The sequence below is a fragment of the Paralichthys olivaceus genome, chromosome 14 (genome assembly GCF_024713975.1).
Source record: "Paralichthys olivaceus isolate ysfri-2021 chromosome 14, ASM2471397v2, whole genome shotgun sequence".
Classification (NCBI taxonomy): domain Eukaryota; kingdom Metazoa; phylum Chordata; class Actinopteri; order Pleuronectiformes; family Paralichthyidae; genus Paralichthys; species Paralichthys olivaceus.
The window spans coordinates 17521680-17545435 of NC_091106.1; the positions used below are offsets into that span (position 1 = coordinate 17521680).

Sequence of the window (23756 nt, forward strand, 5' to 3'; positions counted from 1 at the left end):
GAGCAGGGCCAAACCGAGCCAGCCAGGGCTTAATCACTATTTATGTCACCCAATTTTCAATGAAAGGCCATTTATGAGAAAAGGCCCTAAATGACTAATTCTATGATGTTATAAACACGTAAACATTTAGACTTCACAAGGCATAAAAAAGTACAAGGACACAATTTGTAGTGTTGAAACTCGTAGGAGGGACTATAACTGTACTGACCTCCATGACATTTAGCTACTGTCAGCTGAAAGGAGCCAACTTCAGACAACCAGTCTGGGCCCAGATTATGGCTGGTGGCATTAGAGGGGAGGGAGCGCTGTCCCACTATCACTGTGACCTCTTTAATGGCGGTGGCTTATTGTTCAAAGAACAGGAGTGGCTGTAATCCAGAGCTCTGAGACCGAGCAGCTCTGTCCCTGCTTCTGTGTGTTTGTCCTACAGTACAGTATGTGCACATTGGTGTGGGCCAACATGTTTGTTTGTGAGCACGTTGGTGTGTGTGTGTGGGGGGAGAAAAAGAGAGAGTGAGAGCAGTGTGTGATCGAGCTCCGAGCACAGTGAGCGAGGGTGTAACCATTAGAAGCCCCTCGCATTCCTCAAAACAGGCTGACTGTGCTGCCAGCTGTGGTTTAGGGGGCTGGAGACCCACAGACAGGATGGAGTCTCGCAATACAAAAGAGAAACAATTTGGCTCCTCAACCCAATAACACAGCCTCAGGCCATAAGGGGGAGACGGAGCGAGAGCGAGAGGGAGTGCTTGAAGTCTCGGGGTGAGCAGAGAGGTTAGAAGACTTTTGATCCTCAGTTATGACACATTGGTTCATAACTACAGCTTGTCTCAAGCCTCAGTCTCATTCCCATGATCAACATTATTAATATGCCTCTGGCAGCCAAAGGTCCAGGCCTCTCCTGTGTAGTTGTGCCAAAAAGCAATTCACGGGAATTTCACAGCATCTTAAAAGTGTATCACTGTTGAAATGTGGAAAACATGCCCGTTTTCATGTTCCATTATTTACTGACCCCACTTCCAATGGGTCCTAAACTGCTTCCACAGGGCGGGGCAGATTTTCTATCAGCGAAGGCTGATGAATACTTATTTACTATGAAGCCTTCGTAGCCAAAATGGAGAATTGCTGGAAAACAGATGACAGCTCCATAATTCCATTTATGCTAATATTATATGATACAATGTGGTCATTTCACTTGGCAGAGCTCAGTGAAGTCTTTTTCAAGAGAAGCTCTATGACACAAACACTGGTGGGTTTCCAACTACCACTTCCTTTGTGCAGGGGCATTAGAAAAATGGAGTCAATCAGATCCCGAATAAAAACTACACTGGCCCTCAGTGGAGCTCATACCTCCGCCATGGCCCAACAGTCCTCTTGTGAAACCACATTTAAAATTACTAAAGCTGGATTTTTAGTTGTCGTGTGCACAGTGAAGAGAACTATAGAGTGGTATCACAAAATTAATAAAATATTTCACTCAGAAATTGTACTAATTATGGGACTTTGGTGACTAAAAAGACGCACAAGTCAATATCCCCCACATCTCACGACAACACACATGTGAACTGCACCAGTTTTCACAACAAACAATAACTCGACAATTTAATAAAGCAGAATGGCACCAGTAGAGCTCATACATACACCAAGCCAACAGTTCCCTCATGAACCCCATTTAAATTCACTAGGCACAGATTTTTATTTGGATCTGGAGCAAATTGCACACATAAATATCAGTCCTACAGTAAATGTGCCTTTTCTTCAAGATCCATTTATTGTTCTCTGAAAAATCAATGAAAATGTTGAAAAACACAATTTTGCAATGTTAAAGAAAGTGAACAAGGATTCCTGGAAATCCATTCGTTTGTTTTTGTGGTAATTTGTTCACAAACAAACAAAGCAATCAACAGACAAACAGAGAGAAATGAAAACATAATTTCCTCAGTGGAGGTAAAAAACATTTACTATGTAAAAATATTGGTCCCTTTTTAGTCCAGCAGACAGACACATATAGGACTGACTCTGCTGCCAAACAGCACACATACCAGTACAGTTTGGGACTCGCCTGTTTGTTTTGGTATCTAATGCACACTTCCTTGACTTCACTCTTTCAAGTGTTGCATGGAATAAGAACTCCACATAGAGAAATATGTTCCCTGACAGTGAGCTGACATTACAGACACTAGAACTGAATTTAAAGAGGATATTTTCCCACCTACACTGTATACAAATGTTCAGGCTAATCCTGGAGTTATCATTTGATGGATAGCAGTTGATGTTTTGTGGTTTACCCTCAGCTAAGTGCCAAATAAAACAACACTAACAGCTGATGAGTGATTTTCTTTTTGCCATTTTGTTGACATCACAGCTTGTTGAGTCTTCTCAGGTTTCATTCTGTAATAAAATGATCGTCCTCATTGCATTCGTATATGGCATGAAATGTGTAACCATAAATCATGTTATTTCTCACAAGAAAAACTGCTCCAAAATAACACTTTCACTGCAAAACCACAAAGGGAAGGGGGGGGAAAAAAAGGTTTTTCCCAGACTGAACGCTGCAGTCAGGATCAGCCTGAACTGTCAGTGCTGTTACTTTGTATAATAATTGCACTGGGCTTGTTGCTCAACACTTTGTATTTATATGATTCAGCATTGGCAGGAAAGTGCAGAAATGAATTTTCTTTTCACTGGTCTGCTGGTTTTACTGAAACCACTGTCCACATGAGACTTCATCATCCCCCCCTTCAAAGTCAAAGAATTTGCAAGATTTGAAAAATGTTTATTACTGTTGAAACCATAAAGACATGTCTAATTCCAAGTAGCACCACAGCACGTTGTTAGTACTCACATTTTCATACAGGGCTTGCAGTGTCTCCAGATCGACAACGGTGTTGTCCATATTTAGGACGGCTGCGGAAGGAGAGGACGACATGGTTAATGTTAAGCTTTAACACTAAAACATGTCGTGACACTTCTCTGCTTCCTTGGAGGATCGTCGTTAACAAGTCAGAAATCAAACCAGAGCAAACAGGCCGTGACTTTCATAACCTCTCCATTGTGACTTTTTCATCATAAACAGTCACAGAAACACATTTTCAAGTCTGATTTTATTTTACTGGAGTTGAAAAGGAGGGGGGGGGGCACAATACAAGGGCAGAATTCTCCCTGTAAGGCCAAAAGAAAGCGTCATGTGCCGTATGCTGCGAGTTACATAGTTATCAGCCCTCATCATGATAGCATGCAAGGGGCCACAAACTAAAACATAAATACGAAGGTCTTAGAAATCTGTCAAAGGTACAAAGATCTGTGTTTGAACTCCAGTGTTTGAATTCCTGGTGTCGCCTTTTTGTCTCGGCGCGAGGACCTGGCGCCCGTGAGCATTAATCCTTTGAAAGTAAATGTTTAAAGACAAACAGAGCCCGGGGGTCTGCGGTGTTGAGGCTGAGGTGTTGCTGTACGCACAGTCACCCAGCGAAGCACTCGACACCTATATATGTATTTCACCGCGTGCTGTGGGTGTCCAAATTACTCACATTGTTTTGATCTGCTGATTTGGTGTTGAGGTACAGAGGGAAAACTTGTGTCAGAGGGGATGAAGGAGTCTGGAGAAATGGACTCCGTGCGTAATGTTCACTCTGCGTCACATCTTGTGCCTGGACATTGAATATGACAGGACGTCTTCTAAGCTTTCCACTAATATGAACTTAAGAGAGAAAAATGAAAAAAGATCAAGAGAAAATGAGAAAGTACTGATCCTGTCAGGTCTGTGTCATGTTTTTAGCTTTGATATTCTCTTCCCTCTCTTTATTTAATCCTGAAACCATTTTAATCTCATCACTTTTATGCCACAAGGGCAAATCCACTCCCTCTTCCCTTGTTGTTTGCTGTCAGTCTTTAAACTCTTCACACTCTTCTAAAGCCGCCACAAAAATAACTTCCTTGTCCTCGACTCTCCCTTTTTCAGTTTCTCGCCTTCTTCCCTCGTAAGCATTTGGTTTTCATTACTATGTGAACCAGAGTCTGGCTGGCTGGTTTGACTGGTGACGGGTTTTTAAAAGACATGGGCGAAAGCCGTATCATCGCTCTGACACGGACATCTTGTGACCAAAAAGCCAGACCCATCTGCCTGGGTCTACCTCGACTACCACATTTAACCCCAGCGTGGCTCCAGCAACCACCTCCTAATACTGTGACTGGCACTCCAGAGCCTCGCAGGAAGCAGACACGGCACGGAAGTGTCCTGTGAAACACGCAGAGTGTCGGCCAAGTCTGAGAACAAACAACAACAGCTGTGAGGAAAAAGAAAAATGTGTTTACTTCTCACTGAGCAACTGGGCTGTCATAAAACACACAATCTAAATCCATGATTCAGAAGTTGTTTTTCTTCAAGTCAGAGATATCCGAGTGATGAGGGCTTCGCTAGTCATTGTCTTCATCATAGAATCAAGGGGAAACAAACAATGATTCACTTCACTGGAAGAGACAATTAAAAGGTTTTAACAAAATGAATCATCTTTGAAATCATCATCTTAAACCTCTGATGGCACAAGGGAACATGAGATCATTTCAGGAATGGGAAAACAATAGTATTTGCTAATATATAGTATCTTGGGATTTGTTTTTTATGTGAAACAACGCGTATTTTAAGGCTGTAATTATTCATGCCTAATAATCATTCAATTAAAAAGCGAGACAAAGTGCAAAGCAGTTAAAATCCACCATTTAGAGGAAACACAAGCACATGATACTGAGCCTACTGTGATATCTTCAGTCTGATCTTACTCTCCATGATATACTGAAGTTTCCAATCAGGGCTAATTATGGACTATGGCAAAAGCTGTCCTAACATAGGAGATGAATGAAAGTGCTGATGAGAGTGGCCCACGCTTGCCCTCCCACTCTGACCTGAGATGGATGCGGCAAAGACTGAAACTCAAAATTCAGTCAGTGAGATGCTCCGGAGATACTACAGATCAAACGGCCCCACACATTAATGCTTCATTACAAGTGTACAATATGTACAATCCACGGTTTCCGTGATACACATTCGTTTGGGTGCAGCTGCCATACAGACGAAAGATTTGAATCCGTAATGAAGGCTCGGCTGCAAGAGTGTTGAATACGATGGAAGAAAAGGGGAAGAGTGTTTAGACACATGGATGAGCGAAGACTGGCGAGCAATCAGAGAGAAACTAAAACAGGAAGACAGTCTGTTCCCATCAACATCTTCTGAATGACATCATGTTAACAAAGACGTTTAGACAAGATGGTGACAAGTCATCAGAGGAAGACTGAGGGAGCCACTGAGGAGCACGATGTGGATGTTAGATGGGGAGAGATTATGCAAAATGAGACCAAAGAAAAAGAGGCGGGAGGAAAGACACAAAGGAAAAACATTTCAGGCGTCTTGCAACATTGTGACATGTGATAAAGTTACTAGAGGGAGGTTTGAGCTTTGGCAATGACCTCAGCCAGTAGTCAATCTTCTCCTCTCAGCAGACTGGGACAAGATGTACGTTACCAACCCAGACAGCAAAGCACTCAAAGAACAAACAAAACAGCCCAACACTAAGGTCTACACAACATTTTTAGAAAATCTATGTTATCATTGTTTTGAGTAGTTTGCTGTTTGGTCTTCGAACTGAGAATTAATTTGTGTGTGTGCTCTTTTTTAAATTATTCATCGTTTGCCTGATGGTGGTTGTAGGAAGTTGACAAATAAAGTTATGTGATTCATCCAGATTGGAACATGGGAGTCTGTACAACATTTTCTGGGAATTCATCCAATAGTTGTTCCAACATTTCACTGGAAACCACAACTGTCAACATCATGATGATGCAAGAGTTACAATTCATCCTCTGGGAATCATGAATATCTGTACATCTGTGCCATTTCAATAGGAACTGTGATACTATGGCTTGGATTAAGCTGGCAGACAGTCATTGCCACTTCTAGCATCCCTTACGCTCAAGTTAAACAACGAAGCAGAAGACACTTTCTTTTTCCTTATGAAATGAGGGTACATTGAATCTCAGAACACTGTCGAACAACTACACAAAGTATTACTTTGCATACATGATCACGTAAAACTTACCATTGTGGATGTCCTTCATATCCAGATGAATGCTGGACATCAGAATTCCCACAGCCTGCGAACGCTTGTTGCTCAAAAGCTTCACCACCTAAGAGACGATGATACAAAGAGCTGTGAGACAACAGGTATATTTATACTACATATACACATGCACACACACTACACACAATTTTCTGGAGGATAACCCGTCCGATACAAACCTTAACCACTGACTCACAAATCGTCTTTTTGACCTGCTTGAGTCTTAAATTTGTCCCCTAATGTAACTTTAGACAGACAGACAGACACACACACACACAGATTTAATAACTGGACAGCATCATCACTCCCCTCTGTCTGTTTCCTTCTGTGGGAGGAAAACTTAAGTCTATTCACACAGTAACATTAGGAAAATTATAATTCTCTCTCGAATAATTACAGTGATTAATATTTTTCCCTTTTCTCCAATTCTCCACATCCATCATCTTGCAGTCTGGAGATTAAAAACGTGCAGATCATTTACACAACGGGAGGCTTATTTGCTAAGTAGAGCATGATGACATGGATCGACTGTTTAAACATACAGAGAATCTGCAGGGTTTTGTTTACATTATATTAAATAATAATAGTTTGGAATCAAAACGTCTCTTTTCCAGAATCCAAACAGCTCCTAAAGCGTCGAGGTAAATATTCGACTTAGCTGAATAATAATAGCTTCCACTTGTCAAGCAGCCAGGAGTTGAATATCAGGCCAGTTGTTACGATGCATGAGAAGCTGGATCCAAGGGGGCAACTATGAAGCATAGTGAGTTTAAGTAAGCACTGGGTGAAGCAAAGTGGTGAAGGGACAGGCCCTGAAACCCAGATCCTACTGCGATCCAGACAGAACGCTTCCATCTAAACCAGATCACACAGACCACAGACTTCTCAAACACACAGGAAGTTATATCACCAGGCCCCGACTGTCTTTGTTTTCCTGGCTCAACCACAGCTTCAGGGGACAGGCCGTCTGAGATATGATGCCGAGTGGCTTCAACAGCGAGTCTGTGACAGCTAGTGCACATCAGCCGCATAACGGGCGTTCAAAAAATAAGATATTAGTCATATTTTATCAGAAGACCTGAGACTCAAATGTACAAACAGGTTTAAATTGCATTAAAGAGTTCAGTAGTTTAGTCCCTTGCGGAGCTCCCTGATATTATAGAGGATCACTTTACTATTTTATTATTTTATAATGAAACACAGCTGGATGAGCTGCCACAGTCACTGAATTATTTTCTTGACGAACATCTTCAACATTGTCCTAAACAAGCCTGAAAGTTTAATCTGACACAGCATTTTTTTTGGTTTCATGAGAGCCATGTGTCGAGAGTTTTTGGTTTAAAGAAAATCTTTAAGATGTATTATCTTCATCGTTTGATCCATTTATCATTTCAGGGTTGGCCAATAGAGACTTTCATTAAATCCATTCAGCACTGAGTCACAAACAAAATCCCTGAGGTATAATGTTTTCTCTCAAAAGATCCTGAAATAGATTTAAAAAGGTAATAATTAACTCTAATATCTGTCTGTACTCCTGTGAATTTATTTTAAAGAGGAACAGTTAATAACCAATTCAACGTTATTTACTTTAATTTGATCACATGAAAACGAAAATATGCAATGCAAAATTAATTGAGCGAGTTAGGTTTTGAGGTGATCAACAGAAAATTAATCTCAAACCAATTGAATAACTTCCTTTAGTCACAAAGGCCGAACTCACAGTTTCTTGACTCTTTTAGTTTTTCAGCTATCTCGGATTGTAAACTCAACCTCTTCAGGGCTTTTAAACTGCTGGCCAGATGCAACAAGGGAAATGTTTTTCTTACATTTTACAAACCACAACTGAAGAATTAACCAAAGAATGTAATCTGCAGATAAATCAATAATGAGAGTAGCCCTCCTGTCATCCAAATATCCTCCTCTAACATTCTGATAAGAATCATCAACAGACCTAAACTGTGCTCTGACATTAATACAAAACAAAATACAATGAAACAAAAGCCCCAAATCTCTCCATTTCAAATTCACTTCACACAAACAAACTTCATATTCACTGAGCCACTTCGCCCGTATCTGTAAAACAGCTTCTCTTTCTCTCTGCAAGGGTCAACACAACCACTACCAACACATGGTAGCATTTCCTCACATCTGATGGTGATGTCAGCGGAGGCCTTTAAACTGGCCTCTGCCAGTTGACGTCAAAGCTGCTCTCTAGTGGTAGCTCCGCAGAGGAGGCCTGTCCCCTCTAATCAGGAAAACAGTTGAACTCAAAACACACTGGGGGATGGGAAGAGCTGGACGTGGCAGGAGAGTGATCAATTGTCTTGAGGCCTGGGGCCAATCCTCATGAGCTGGAAATGTCAAAGGTTGGCTCCAAATTGGGGTCAGTCGCAGTTCTGCGTATGTTTTTATTTTGCCGTTATTGATTTTAATATCTGCAGCACCATTGTTGTGCTGGAGATCATCGGCAGCAGTTTCATACAGTGACGACCAGGGGAATTAAACCCACACCCACCTCAATTTGTGTCCTGTCTCGCACAATTTAGCAACACGACCACAACACGAGTCGCTTCACGATGTGGTGGCCTACTTATTCAGAGCTCTATCAATCAGAACATCACAGAATGGAAAGTCAGTTTTATTAGAGAAGAGGATACTCATTGTGGTTGTTTGCCATCTCCCTGCCCTGTGTCTTTGCTTACTTCACATTAGTTGGGCTGCAGTGAATTCCCTCGGCTTTGTCTCTCAGGTGTTCAAGTAATCATCCAACAGTCATTTCTGAAGTGGATTTGAAAAGGAATTCCAGAGAGAGCTTGATTTTTCTTGTGAAGGGCAAACTCACTTAGCTTATCTACTGTTTCCCATTGCTGTTGACTTTTGTGCTCTGTTGAATCACAGCTGCAAGGTCAGTTTTTCAGCAACTTCAGTTTGTCAGAGCAACATTCATAACCGTATCTGTGTGATTTTTGCTTGGATATCTGCTATAGACAGAAGAATATAAGCAGTATATATATACACACAATAAGTTGGGATAATTGAGTGGATTTGTGAAAGTAAAAACTACTTAAAAACCCTTGGTATTACAAAATTAACAAAATCCCTCAATACTACATTATATTCAGTATGTGTAGGTCTGAAAACCTTAACTACCACTCATGAAAATATCCAAAACATTTAGACTACATCAGGATGTGTCATTTTACAAATGATTACCCATCAATAATTTAAATATTGAATCAAATATAATGGCAAAGAGCACATAACTCTGGCCAAACTGTCCCGATATGAAAGCACCTTTAAATCTACTAGAGCCGTACTTTTTCATTTGGATACTGACCACATTGCACACACTCAAAAATATCAGTCCCCTGAATAGTTCAGATTTTTCTCATCAAGATCCTCTCATCCTCTGCAGCGCTACGTCTGCTAGCATCTCTACTTCCTGTAGTGGACTTTTACTCTTACATCTCTGTGTAAATTAAACTGTTTTGAGTCGGATATGAATGTCAGGGCCCGCGGACACTTGGATGACACCACTCGAGCAGTATGGAGACATGTTGTGTTTTTTTCCCGTTTTTTATTACCTCTGAAAAAGAGGTCATTTTGGCTGCAATGTTGTTTAACCCTGAGACTCCTAAAGTGTTTTGTGGACTCAAACACTTAACCCACGCCTCCACTGGCTCAGTGGTGAGTAGTGTGTTTTTTCATTTTTCGGTTGAACATCATTTTAAACAGGTGGAAATTTGAACCAGAATGATTTTTCACTTATCTCTCTCTAACAAACTTGTTTGTGTGTTTATTTAACTTGACAGTTTTCACATTATTACATTACTTATGATGTCTGGCAGAATTTAAATCCCTCTCACCCTGGTGTGAGAGTTCATAAGGCCCATTCATCCTAGTCAATGAGCTGTTTTCAGATTCAGTATCAAGTATCAAAGCTGGAGGGAAAGTAAATGCAAAATGGGCCCAGAGGACCTCAGATATTTCTCACCTCTCAGACCATGAAGCAAAGGCAGTGGGAATAGGAAAACCACTGAGAACAAAAATGTATCTTCAGAAACCACTACATTATTGCAAGTGAAACTTTAAGATAAGTTACAGTTTATCAATAAACAAAGAATATTTTTATCACCAAGTCGTCATTGCAACGCAGCAAAATCTCTCATATGATTCTACTGGGTCTCACTTAGAGGGGGAGGGGGGGTGTATAGACTGTGATTTTAACAGATAAATATGAACTAGATCAGCTTGTAGATTGTAGATAATGTCTCACTTGCAGAATGATGGAGTGACATGCAACACAGCCGGACTATTAAACTAAGTCATACAGAAAGCGCAACAGGAGGAACCACATCACGAAATATGGCTCCCAGGCTTCTCCCTCCTTCCCCTTTTTCCTTCTCAACCCTCTCTCTCTCTCCCTCTCTCTCTCCCTCTCAGCAGTCATCACCGTCGTGAGGTTTCCTCACCGCACGCGAGACATTGGCTTGGTGCCACTGGATGGTCATGGGGGAGTCGGGTGGGAGCCAGAGCTCACACCACATAATAACTGTCTGGCTGTAGCAGTTCTTCCTGTCACTCAAAGCAACCCGGAGACCGAGGGCGAGGAGGAGAAATGAGAAAGGGAACGGGCATGGGCTGAGTGAGGGTGGGGAGGGGGAGAGTCCTGAGGAGTGTCAGATTGGGTGACCCAGGATATGTACATATATACACACATATACACACTTTTGTATTTCTATCTTAGTGTGTATATGCTCATCAGCATAATGCATTCCCTAGCCCCTAACCCTAACCATCAAAACTAAATGCCTAACCCAAACCCTAACCTAAACACATACAATGGTATAAGTACAAGTACACAGACACACACATACCTCCATAACTTCAGTAACCATTGACATATACACAGCCATAGTACACAGTACCTGTTTGGCCTTCGACTTGCTGATTGTATCAGATATTGGCTTTTTCTTCTCCTTAACAGCACTTTTTGAGAAGAGTTCCACAAATTCTTCAAAGTCCACAGTCGGCTCCTCGATTTTCTCCCACACCAGCGAGCTCGCCTGTCTGAAGAGAGGAGGAACTTATTATTTACAGTGCCCGTAGGCGAGCTTCAATCTGCCGTGTGTTGTTTGAAAAAGTCCACTTGTAATGTAAATCATGTTATTTCACCACAACAGACATCTTTGACATTTGTAGATTATCTTCTGTTTTATGGCTTCTCATTTGTCGAGTAAAAAATCTATAAATTATACACTTGTCAAATCTGTCAGCCAACAAATTACATTTAGAATTCAGTATCAACTTCTTCAGTTGCAAGTAAATCAAGCGCTCTATTTCTAGATGTTTATTCAACTACAACTTTCCAAGCCTTATTAAGGAAAGAAAACCTGGTTCAAGTCTATTCGCTGCTGACCACAATGCCTGGACTGCATCACTTTCATTTTCCACAAGGTTAGCATCTCTATTGCCGTCACAGCATGCAGCTGATCTTTATCTTAAGTGGACAAGCTTCCTCTCAATTCTGTACTGTTCAGAGTGTACCTCAGAGCAAATGACCCGTGTCTATCTTCACTTTATGCAGCATATTCTTACTTTTTAGCATGCAGCTGTATGCGTGTCCAGTAAAGTGGCTTCATTGGCTTGGGGGGCTCAATCACAGCCTTGGCAGGGGCGACTTCCTGCACCATCAAGGAGGGCATGTGGCCTGGTGGAGGTGGAGGCCCAAAGCCTGGGGGTGGTGGTGGAGGCGGGGGGCCCATTCCGGGCGGAGGGGGTGGCGGAGGAGGGCCCATACCAGGCAGGGGAGGGGGTGGGGGTGGACCTCCAAAGCAAGGCGGTGGGGGAGGTGGTGGAGGTCCAAACCCTGGCGGTGGTGGAGGAGGAGGTGGCGGCGGCGGACACAGTCCAGTGCCAGGGAAGGGCGGTGGAGGTGGGGGTGGTGGAGGAGGAGGGGCGACACCCCCTGGTAAAGGTGGCGGAGGTGGTGGTGGAGGCATACCTCCAGAGATTGGAGGGGGTGGTGGGGGTGGAGGCGCAGAGTGGGTGCTGCTCTGTGGCCTCTGCTGACATGTGCAAACAAAGCTCCCAGTGGATTTGGGGATGGAGGAGGAAACGGAGGACAAGGTGCTGCCTGATCCTCCGCTGAAAGGCACAAACTTAAATCCCTCCTCCACCGGCGACGTCTGGACCGACACCTCCTGGCTCATCTTTCCCAATTGTCCTTCTCTTGGCAGCGTGGCCTTGTGATGGGGGGCGCTCAGAGTTCCCATGCTATCCCCACTGCCCAAGGAGACCTGCTGTCCCTGCAACACAGCAATCTTAACCCGCAGGTCATCGATGGTCTTCTCCAGCTGAGGGATGACACAGCTTTCATCCCCCGAGGACAACTGACCTGACTTCAACCTGCTGGGTTCTGTCTGTCAGCAACGAGAGAAATTATTTTCACTTAAAATGCAGCCACATTGTGTTTTTCCAGCATGAAACATTCTTTAAAAGCTGCTAATCAAGCCCCAACTTGCTCTCTAAATGTCAAAGTCAGATGGAAAATGAGCTGCCGCTAAATCTTGGGACACATTATCATTCAATAATTTACGTTCTGTACACAATAGAAAACACCCACAACTGAAGGAGCTTAGCGATTGGAGCTATGAGCTAAAGAGGAGTCAAGAAAGTCCACAATGTCTAGACTCCATCAGACCTCTGGCTCCAGACTGGTTAGAGCCAGGATGAGGGGATACTGAGAGATTTGACCCCAGAGACAGCGAGTCTCATTGGGCCTCACATGGGGAGAGACTGTGTCTGCTGGTGCACATTCCCCAGTTGTGGTCACATCATTGAGTCTTAAGGAGAATGTTTGGTCAGTTTGGTCTTTCCTCATTTATTAACTACTCCAGGAAAGAGGGAGGGTCTCTGCAACAATCCCACAAGTCTTTCAAGATGAGCCTGACCTCTGGTGGACAAAGAGGAAATGGCAGTTGAGAGATTGAGGCGATGAACTTTATCCAGAGCAACACTGACATGGTTTCAGATTATAAAATAATCAAATTATGATTATATCCCTAAACAACTCATAATCATGGATTGTATTTCAAAATATGCTTTTCTTGGCTTCACCTTGACTCTTTGTCTGTAAGGTGTCTTTATTTCTATGGGGCTCAGTGTAGAACATAATTTTTTTAAGGTAGTAAAATAATCTACTTTGCAAGTAGTTTTAAGTTTTAATTCAATGTGGGTGAAGTTCAAATTGAAAATGTGAGGTAGAGACCAATGCTCACAACAATGCTTTCAGATGTTATTAGGCTCTACATCAAACCTGGCATTAGACATGGACAGATTGTAGACAGGGTAAACATACTATTAAATATTTATAGACAAAGACAAGATGCAACCAACCTGAGACAATGGAGCTGCTGGTGTCTTGACAGATGAGTGATTCAAAGGGGATCTCAGGGTCGGCACTCGGCCTGTGCTCCGGCCTCCGTAGAGTTCCCACAGGTTTGGAGACACTGGCAGGCCAACAGATGCCCAGGTGTACAGCTGCTCCTCCTGCATGTTCACAGTTTAAAACACAATAGGTTCATATATTGTAAGTGAAATAAGAGCCAAGGTCATATCTTTGTGCTTAAAACTACCTGCGCCCTTGTTAGGACTTGTACCTACTGTACTGTGTGAACATTTGGTGGAATGCATAATGCATAGTGATTAAAAGATAAATAACATCCACCTGGGATATAAGATAAGTAGTATCTGTATAAGCTTCAAATGTGAAACAATAATAAGCAGCATCCCCTCCTCTTTGAGATACAGACAATGTAGAAAAACAAAAACCTGACACCGTGAAAGTCAATTAGCAGCTGCCAGTTTAATCTCAACACATCATGTTACACTATATATATTCTATACAGTATATATTCTGTTTATATATATATCTCTGTTATATGTAATACTTTTTAATCAGGTTTCTTTACTGATGTTTCTATTTTGACTGTCCTCTTTGCTGTGGGACTAATACAAGTGTACCTTAGCTAATAATATAATAGCTAATATCTGTCCTTTATAATCCTTTACATATAATATTTAATCTTATGTAAAGAGTAAAATATGAATAGACCAAAAAACCTGTTCTATAATGAATGAATTTCGGCCTCTTTCTTTTTCCTGCAAACAATCCTCTTATGGACATTTGTATGCAACACTACCTACATGCTTCAAAACAGAACAGAAGGCAGCAGGTCTCTTAATGTTCCAATTAAAAAAGGATCCCATTCACAATTACATAGTAGCCGCATAGTCTGTGTGCACGTGTGTGCGTGAGTCTGTGTGTTTCCATGGTAGATAAAAATACGGAGCTAAAACTGTTTGTTGACAGTGTTGTTACATAATTGTCCTTGGTCAGGGTGACAACTGCTTAATCTCTTAAACGCGCAGTGCAGCATGTTTCTCCTCAATCACTTTAAAACAAGCAACTACTTTAATCAGAGCGTCAGTGTGTTTCTGTACAGTACTTTTCTTTTTAATGACTTGAAAGACAATGCCAGACATAGTGACACTCACAAGGACTGTGAAGATCACTCAGACAACCTCGTCATGTGGGTGCTCTGCCCAAAGACTATATGGTCAGAATATGTAGAGAAGAGACTGTGGATACCTCCTATTTTCCTACAGCAAATCATTTTTAACAGAAAGGGACATGTAGCTCATGGGACCGTTAGGTCACATAAATGTACTTAATGTGTGCATTCATCATGTGTCAGAGACTTGTGGCCTTCATCAGCCAGAAACATGCACACAGGTACAAAAGCATCCCAGACTGATGTAAGCCGATGCCACTCATTACTATTTGTCTACTCAGTGTTTTGTAAAAATGGATGACACTTGATTTATACAGCGTTCTTACATACTTATCTTCTCCTGATTTAAGATGATGGATTATTTAAGAATGAAACTGATACAAATGCCATATAAAGGACACAAAGGGAATGAGAGACGCAGGAAGGAAAGAAATATGGAGAAAGAGAAGAGAGATGTGATTCAGTACATTTTTAATATTTTCTGATCAATTTAAATGTAAGGGAGTTTGAAGGTTTGAGATATTAAAAAGGGCTTAAATGGAAAAGTGTCAAAGAAACAAACTGGAGATTTATTAAAGGGAGATTAGCTGCACGACAGAGAGCAATAACAATGAGGTGTGTACTTTCAGTGGCAACAGCAGAGGTTGTTCCTGGTCAAGCTGAATAATGCAGGACTCCAGGCTGAGAGGGAGGAGGGTTTTATTTTTACTGGGGAAGAGCAGCATGTGGAGCTGTTGCATAACATGGTCAGCAGATGGTCTACGCAAGCACAGATGTGTGTCTGTGTGTTTTTGTGTGTGTGTTTGTGTGAGACTGAGTGTCCAAGGCAGTGCTATTAATCCAGCCATGTGAGGAAATGTCTGTACATGTATGGGTGTCTCTTGCCCTATTGTATGTGTGAGTGCACATGTGTTTTCAGCACACTCATGCAACTGTGGACCGTTGGCAGAGTCGCACGCAAAAAGAAAAGAATTCTGCATTTGTGGCCTAATGTGAGCGCACACTACACAAGCAGAATAAGATGTGACTGAATTTGAGAGAGAAGAAAGCAGCTTCCAGGCATGAACATAATCTTGGTTTTGTGTGTGTGTGTGTGTTTAGCTGTTTGTGTTTATGAATGCATATAAGCATGTACAGTTTACATCCATGCATGTAAATCTGTGGGGGAGGTGCATTGTGCAGCTTCAGACCAACACTAATCTGTTAACATTCTTTGGTTTTCAAGAGACCAAAATAACAAGACCTACAGTTGAGCTAGCAGCTACAGAGTTTATGTTAAACAGCATTAAAGTTATAAGCACATGCATGTTATATGTAACTGAAACCTGCAGTATATTAACATGAGGCCCCCGATAGAAGGGGTGGGGGGGTGGCTTTGGCAGTCAACTGTCAGATGATGTCTGAGCAAAGCGGCTGAATTAAAGATTCATGAAATCAGTTTCCACATGACGACATTCACCTCTGCTCCTCAAGATACCAATAAAAATAAGAATATGAAAACAACTAAGGCATTATTTAAGTAGTTAATCTGAAGCATGTGGTCTCTTTAATGAATGTTTATTGGTGGGACAAACTCCTTGAGTTGATTCATCTTTTTTTCAATAGGGTCTGACACATACACTAAAAATATCTAAAGTTTAACTTAATGAAGTTAAACTCATACATAAAACATATACATTTCTAACATTTAAGTTTAACTTCATTTACTTTATTCAGTCTAAGGTTATTTGATTTAATCTAAAACACTTCATTCAATGTGACTCTTCACATTGAACTGAATTAAATATGGAAATAATATGTAATTTAAATGTAAAAAGTCAACACTAAATCACACATCACAGGAATACACACACCCAGTCACACCCACTAGTTCCCCAATGACGACAAGTCATAAGTCTTCAGGCTATGAAGTGTCATGAAAGAGGTAAAGTGAGAAATGCAATTCACTTTGTTCTCAAGCTTTGTGGACAATCAATAACAAAACTTAAAAAATGTAATTAAAGATAGAAATCAATGCTGTCTGAGAGCATCACCTATTCTCCTGTAATTTGACTGAACAGTGAACAGAAACCAAAGTTTGGTGCTGAGCTGAATTAAAGATGCTTGTGTCAGTGAAGAGAATGATCTTACGTTAAATCCTGCAGAGGACGTGCCGTCACCATGTTGCTCTGTGGAGCTGCCGCTGAAGGGCTGCAGCAGACCCTGACCCAACATTCTGCCACACAACTCCTTTCCCTCCTCCTCTCTTGACCCATCTCCATAATGCATACACAGCCTGTCCAACAGGGCACGACCTGGGAACAAAAAAGAGATGAAATGTGAGAATAAATTGGTCTGGAAAAGAAGTCAAATGAATGTCTTTGTTCTTATCTTTAGTTGAGTATAACAGAGGTGAGGAGAGAAGTCTCAAGTTTCACATGTGGTAATGAAACACCTACATTTGCAGACTCTTTTCGCACCATTTACTCATGGGTGATGAAAAAGAACGTGTTAATTGTGCAGCACAAACATATTAACAAATGCTAAAAGACACAAGTTCCCACACAGCTTTGAAAGTGCTATTTGGGTTCATACATGGTTTAACTGTGTAATGTGGTTGCAGAGCTTGTTAATTTTTCATGTGAGTAAAAGACCAAGCATCTGTCATGAAAGCGTGCATGCAGAGAATAAAGACTGGTTTCTTGATGCACTAGAGTAAAAAAGAAAAATTGGTTAGAGCCGTGAGGAGAGAAATTTAATAATCTAAAATCCCACAGCAGTTGTGGATCCCGGGTGAAGAATCATTTCTTAGCTTCTTGACAATGGCAGGAGCAGTGATCACAAGGGGTTGGAATATACAGTGTATACACGTGGAGCCAATAAAGAAACAAAGCTCTATCACTTCAGGGATCGGCCCTACAGACACACTGGTTAGTTAATGTTGTTAGACTGGCTAAATATTTTTGAAACCATGTGACTGAGGGGACCAGTGACCTATCTGACTTCATCTCATGACTCATGGTCGTGTGGAGAATCATTTGAGGACTGATAAAGGATCAAACTGATGTTGTGTCATGGATTTGTGTGATGTAAATTTATTTATAATTTAAATGATTGAATTTTTTCTTTTTTTTTTTAATCTGTTATCTTGTTTTGCTTGTTTTTTTAAATGTGCTGTTTTAAAAATATTGTCCCCTTTTCCTCTCTACGAGGCACATTTGTGACATTGTGACTGATTGTTATCACAGTAAATGCTGATTTAATTAGTGACAGAACAAAATCTTTGCAAATAAACAAACAACCATGTGCTACAGTTTTGTCAGTAAGGCCAAATGTTGATAAAATCGACCTCCATTTTTTACAGTAAATTCACCTGACGAAATGCGAATGGATCTGACGTCATGACTTATTTTTGTCATGCACATAAGCTGTCACTTTGTCTCAGTGTCCAAAGTGTGTGTGCCTGCGTTCATGCGTGTGTGTGTCTTTTGTCTCTGCCGGTGGAGCATGAGGATGGCGTCGCTGTGTTTTCACTCTGTCCTCTGCTTGACGAGCACAGGCGCAGACAGAGCGGAGCAGCTGAGCTCTTGAAGGCACCACAACAGAGAAAGAGCACAAAGCGACATTGTTTTATTAGAGGGAGTCATTTGTTCTGAAAACACTTCTCAATAAAGAACCCACACTGATTCATCGTGGTTTTCATGAGCTATTGTACTTTTAAACCACAACTTTACGCAGACGGTGATGATTTGTTTAATGGGATTATTTGTAAATCAACACGATTAAAATCACAAAGGAAATGTCCATAATTTCCCAGTTACCTTCTGCCCTATGGGGGATTCCCAGCAACATGAGCAATAAATCACAAATTATCCAATAGCTGCAAGTATCAAAAAGTACGATCAGTCTAAATAGTGATTTCTCTTAACTGTCAACAAATCCCAAGAAAAAACCATAACCACAAATGTAATGTTCGACTAATTCTACTATGACATGAATGATCTAATTCCTGGAGTAGGTTTTTCCTCTGTGTCGCAAATGTCTATTGTTGTCAAAAACACATAAAATCTAAGTGTTGCTCAGGGTAACATGATCCTTCATTACTATGAACATGGAAACTGTTGGTCATCTTTATTTTCCCATCTGGAGCTAAAAAGGGACACACATAAAGGGAGAGATGTTGCCGTTCGGGGGGATTTATTTTATGGGATACGTTGACAGTAAGAAAATTATATCACCATCTAAATTCAAAAGTATATAACGTTGGCTTTAGCTACCACAGGATATAAATAGAGGCTTTGTTCCATATGTTAGGGCTGTGACGTAAACCTTCCAGAGGTCATGAGATGGAAAACTGCTTCTTTCTTAATCCTCCTCATTCATGACTTCCTCTGAGAACACATGGTTACTGTTAATTCATATTTCACACATTCCTGTATCATCCAGCTGGTGAGACTGGTTCACAGCATCTAGCTGAGTTACCTGAACCTACAACTCTCAATAATCACTGTGATGTGAAGAAGCCCTAAATTTTTGATTTAGATTATCAGCAATAATATTTTATCTATTTGATGTAGACTTACCAAAAGCTACCAGATTGTGAAATAATGTCATATGCGCCTGTAGAAGCCACACGTTTTATTTGGAATGTCTAGGAAAATTACGACAAAATCCTCAGGTGTAATAGCGACGTCTCTGATTGGTGGAGCTTGCTATAACCATGGAAATGTTACCACAACTGAGAAGAACATGTCAGTGTTCTATACTAGGTTACTGTTCTACTCACTATGTGAAACGACATAAACAAGATACAAACCACCATATGTTGCAACACTATATTGTTGACTTCAAGAAGAAACATGTTGAAAGTCATTGGAAAGAGATCAGTCGCTATAGTTCATAAATGCACAAACATACAATCATCACCACTTGCTTCACAATACATCTTTAATCAGTTCTATGATGGCCAAGATGGTGGGTTGTACTGCTAATGGGTTATTTAACATAATCATGTAGAGTCGAGATCAAAAGTTGAATCCATTATTTATCAAAATGTCTTCATACCTGTTCTGACAGATGTTTGTGTGGCAACAGATCAGTTTCATATGTGACTCACCTGAGAAGACATCCAGATAAGGTCCTGTAGTCGTGGAGTTCTGTCGTCCATAATGTGCTCTCCTGGATCCCAGTGTCCAGTAACTCCCACCTACGTGACTCCTCTCTGGTGTCTCCCGCTCAGGGAAATTGGCATCGCCACCCTGCCTTCCTCTATGCTCATTCACCTCCGTGCTCCAGTCTGCAGACACAGTGACGGGCCCACCGATGGAGCAGGACCTCTGCTTGCGCCTCCTAAATCCCGGGGCCTTGTAAGATTCCACTGATTCGTCAGTTCCGTCTGTTTTCCTGGGCACATGGGGGCTGGTGATAGGTGATCCAATTGGAGAGGTGAGCTGCCTGGTGGTGGTCTTAACATATGAGGGGTGGACTGGAGGGTAGAGTTTGACAGTGGAGGGGGAACTGGAGGACGTCCGTCTTGGTTGAGAGCCATCAGTTGTCAGTTGGCTATTCGACATACTACTCTTCCGCCTTTTCAGGGACAGGAAGTCCCATCTCCCAGTTTCCTCTCGCTCCTCCCTCTCCATAGACAGCTCCATGCTGCTTGCACTTTTGCAAGGCCCGGGCCCTGCCACCACAGGGTCCAAGTGAACACTTGGCACGCACATCTTTTTACTCTGTGCAGCCAGATAACCTTGGCTCTGCTCTGGGTGAAAAACTGGGCTCTCCAGGTCATCCTGGGGCTCCTCTGCACTCTCGTACGACGTGGTGGTGGCTGTCGTGTCAGGGAAGCTGTACGTGCTGTTGGTCTTTGGGAAAAGGCTGCCACTGCTTCTCTCTGTATCTGCAGCTGACGATGATGGACCACTCTCACTCGGAGACCCTGCACCAGATGAAGTTCTTGACATTGGTAAATCACTGCTTTTGTTTGCTACTTTTTTATTCGCTACACTTTCTTGAGCTTTTCTTCCACTTCCAAAGTCCTTATCGATATCCAACTGCTGGTGAGATATTACCTTCTCATGGGCTTTGGTCCCCTCGGTGGTCGAGCCCACAGATGATTGGCCAGTTACCCTTTTGAATACCTCATCACTGGCCGCACATTGGTCCCTCATGGTCTGCTGGATGTCAGAGAGCAGGTCTTCATTCTCAGCTGCTGCAGAGTGAAAACTGTAGACGTCAGCGTCTGACCCCAAGCTCCTCTTCCGGCCTAGCTCATTCACCACAGATTGGCGACTCTCTGCGGTCAGACAGCCCAGGTCTCCCTCGACATCTGATAGCATCCCCATCTCATCGGCTGACAGGCTCGCCTCTGCACCAGGTTTGAGCCCCGCTTTGCCAACGTGTGCAGACCTCCCATCTTCCAACATGTCATCCTTGGACAACCCTTTTGCCTTTGATAAACTCTTCCTGATACCAGAAAACACAGAACCTTTTGACTCCGACTTGGATTTCTTCTTACCACTGTGTTCCCCTTTACTTGTCTTGCTGTGGGACCTTTTAGATTTTTTGTCCACTTCCACCTCATCAGCATCACCCTCACAGGAGATGTCCCCTGCTGCTCCACCACTTCCTCCCCCTTTCTTCTGCTTTGTCTCCTGGTTCCCCATGTTTCTGAGCAGGCGGACTCCCTTGGCTAGCAGGCCATACTGCTGGGGCCTAGGCTGGGGTCGAGGCTGGGCACGCTGGGCTTCCTCCTTGGCTGCAGACGATGCTGGTCTTCTGTTGGTCAGAGCACTCTCAGAGCTGCCTAATCTCTGCTGTCTGCCCACAACAGTTGAAGGCAGCTGTGAGGATGATGCAGCCTCCCTCGGCGACGCTGATGCTGATGATGAGAGGAGGAGGAGACTGGCACTGACAGCCGCGGGCTTGCTACCACTCACTGACTGCCTTTTCACCCCCCTCCCCTGCACAGGCTCTTTCACTCTCTGATCCTTCCTCTCTTTTTGCCCCTCCTTTCTATCCCCATCTGCTCCTGCGCGCTCAGCTATCTTGCATAACGGGCTGCTGGTCGAACGAGCCAGCCGCTGATGCCCTGGAGTGCACTGCCCTTGCCCTTTTTCCGTTGAAAGGGGAAGAAATGGCCCTGGATGCTGCTGGAGATCCTCTATGATGCTCTGTTGTTGGTGTTGTTGATTAAGGAGCGAGTGCTGTTGATTACGGAGGATGTTGGTAACGCTGCTGCTCTTCCTCCTCCCTTTGAAAGTGGTGGTGAAGAAACTCTCTTTCAGAAAGGGCACCTGGGTCTCTACGGTCTTGATAGTTTGCATCCTGACCACTGTGGCGTCATCCAGAGGGGAGATGGTCTATAGAGCCTGCAGTGAAGAGAAAACAACATGTTACATTCAAAAGGATTCATATTTCAGATGAATTTTACTCTTATGTCACATTTTGACATGCATTGATTCTGTGTAGCGATCATAAACTGATTCTCTTGTATCTGTTGCCTTTTCACACTTTGTTGGAACAGTTCTGACTTCACAGACACCGAAATCTGGGGCGATTCAAAAAACACCATGAATTTAGTAATTCAAAGTTTCTCAAATGTAAAAAATTCTGTATCACTTTTATATATTTGGATTTTGTGCAGCTGATGGAGTTGGTGAAATTATTTTCAATGTAAACTACAATAATGATCAAAGCCAACATTTATAATTTGAGAAAATAATCATCAAACCATCTTAAATAGTATAAAAATAGCAATGATTTTTAGATCACATTTAATTGTCAAGCAAATATTCATGAAATAATTGTACAAAATCTCTGAAAAACCTTTTAAATACTAATTAGAAAAACAAATTTAATCGTGTGTGTATGTTTCAATCTGAAGCTAAACATGTATGGGAGGTGATTAATGCCTATGGGTGTGGTACTGTTGTCACATCTTCTAACACCAATAGATATTGTCACCTCCTTGTGACTTAAAACAATAATGTAAAATGTACTATTTTTGATGAAACCAAAACCCTAACCATAACAATATTTCCATTCTTGAAGTTAAGAACCCAATTCAAAGAAAGAAAAGCACATTTACCAGAAATCAGCAGTTTACATATTCAATAAAGTTTGTGTTCTTGATTAACTTTTCTTCTTCTATTTTAGTGCTTCGTGATCATGTCTTTTCTCTCTAAACCGCAAATTATGTAATCACATCAGCGTGAGTCAAATTTGTTAAATTTGTTGTCAAATTCAATCATATATGAAGTAGAGGAAAAACAAAGCGTCTTGAATTTTTCTTAAAATTGTTTGACTTAAATGAGTGTACTTGCCTGACTGCTGGACTCCTCAGTGGTTCAGCACTGACTGGAGGAAGCAACACAAACAGGCGCTTGTCTTTGTCTATGAGCCGCTCCTTAGCCATGGGTCACATGAAGTTGGTATTTTCCTCATCACATGTCTGGTCTCCGAGGCCATCTCCCATCAGCACTGTCTGACAGGCCTCTCACGAACTTCATCAGGGAACATACAGGACTGTGCTACAGCCACTTGAGTTTATTCAGTTTCTAGTTAAAGTAAATGTTGTTGTATTGTCAGACAATGATGAGAGTCACATGTAGAAGAACATTAAATAAAAGTTTCCCCCCTCTCACATGCTATTGACTCAGAGTTTTTACTACATTTGTTTGAGTGAAGCCTGGTGCCACTTTTAAGTCCATCCCTCCAATCAACAGATGACTGTCAGCTGCATGTGTCCTCCCCACAAAACCTGTTCCTGTTCCTGTGTGTGTGTGTGTGTGTGTGTGTGTGTGTGTGTGTGTGTGTGTGTGTGGCATTAATCTCAGCACACCTCTGATCAGAGTGGATCTATGTTAAGATTCAACCACTTACAGGCAAAGAGAATGAGACAGATATAAATACTGTATTTGTTTTTTTAGAGCATCATTCAAAAAAATATTATTCATCATAATTGTACTTTGTACCTATCACTACTAAAGACAGAATTTATCTTTGCCCAAATTTGAGCAGGGTGCAGGTATAACACAACAAATTCATCCAACAAAAATCAGTGACCTTTATTTTTTGGAGAAAGTAAAGT

The 23756-nt window shown here is 41.9% G+C and overlaps 1 protein-coding gene across 3 annotated transcripts in view; it reads right to left on the bottom strand.

The window, feature by feature from the left end:
• The window catches only part of fmn2a (formin 2a), a 37672-nt gene extending 14321 nt beyond the window's left edge, over nt 1–23351 (bottom strand). Inside the window, exons 1-8 of one of the 3 annotated variants that reach the window (XM_069539241.1) lie at nt 22990–23350; nt 19782–22035; nt 16817–16980; nt 13509–13661; nt 11709–12532; nt 11039–11180; nt 6090–6177; nt 2843–2904 (exon numbers count right to left, since the gene is read on the bottom strand). In XM_069539241.1, the coding sequence (XP_069395342.1) occupies nt 2843–2904; nt 6090–6177; nt 11039–11180; nt 11709–12532; nt 13509–13661; nt 16817–16980; nt 19782–21990 (3642 nt within the window). In that variant the 5' untranslated portion in view covers nt 21991–22035; nt 22990–23350. Of the gene's footprint in view, nt 1–2842; nt 2905–3479; nt 3698–6089; nt 6178–11038; nt 11181–11708; nt 12533–13508; nt 13662–16816; nt 16981–19781; nt 22036–22989 lie in introns of those variants that run through there. The other 2 variants (XM_020092016.2, XM_069539242.1) reach the window with 2 other exon arrangements.
• Between the last annotated feature and the right edge of the window lie 405 nt (nt 23352–23756).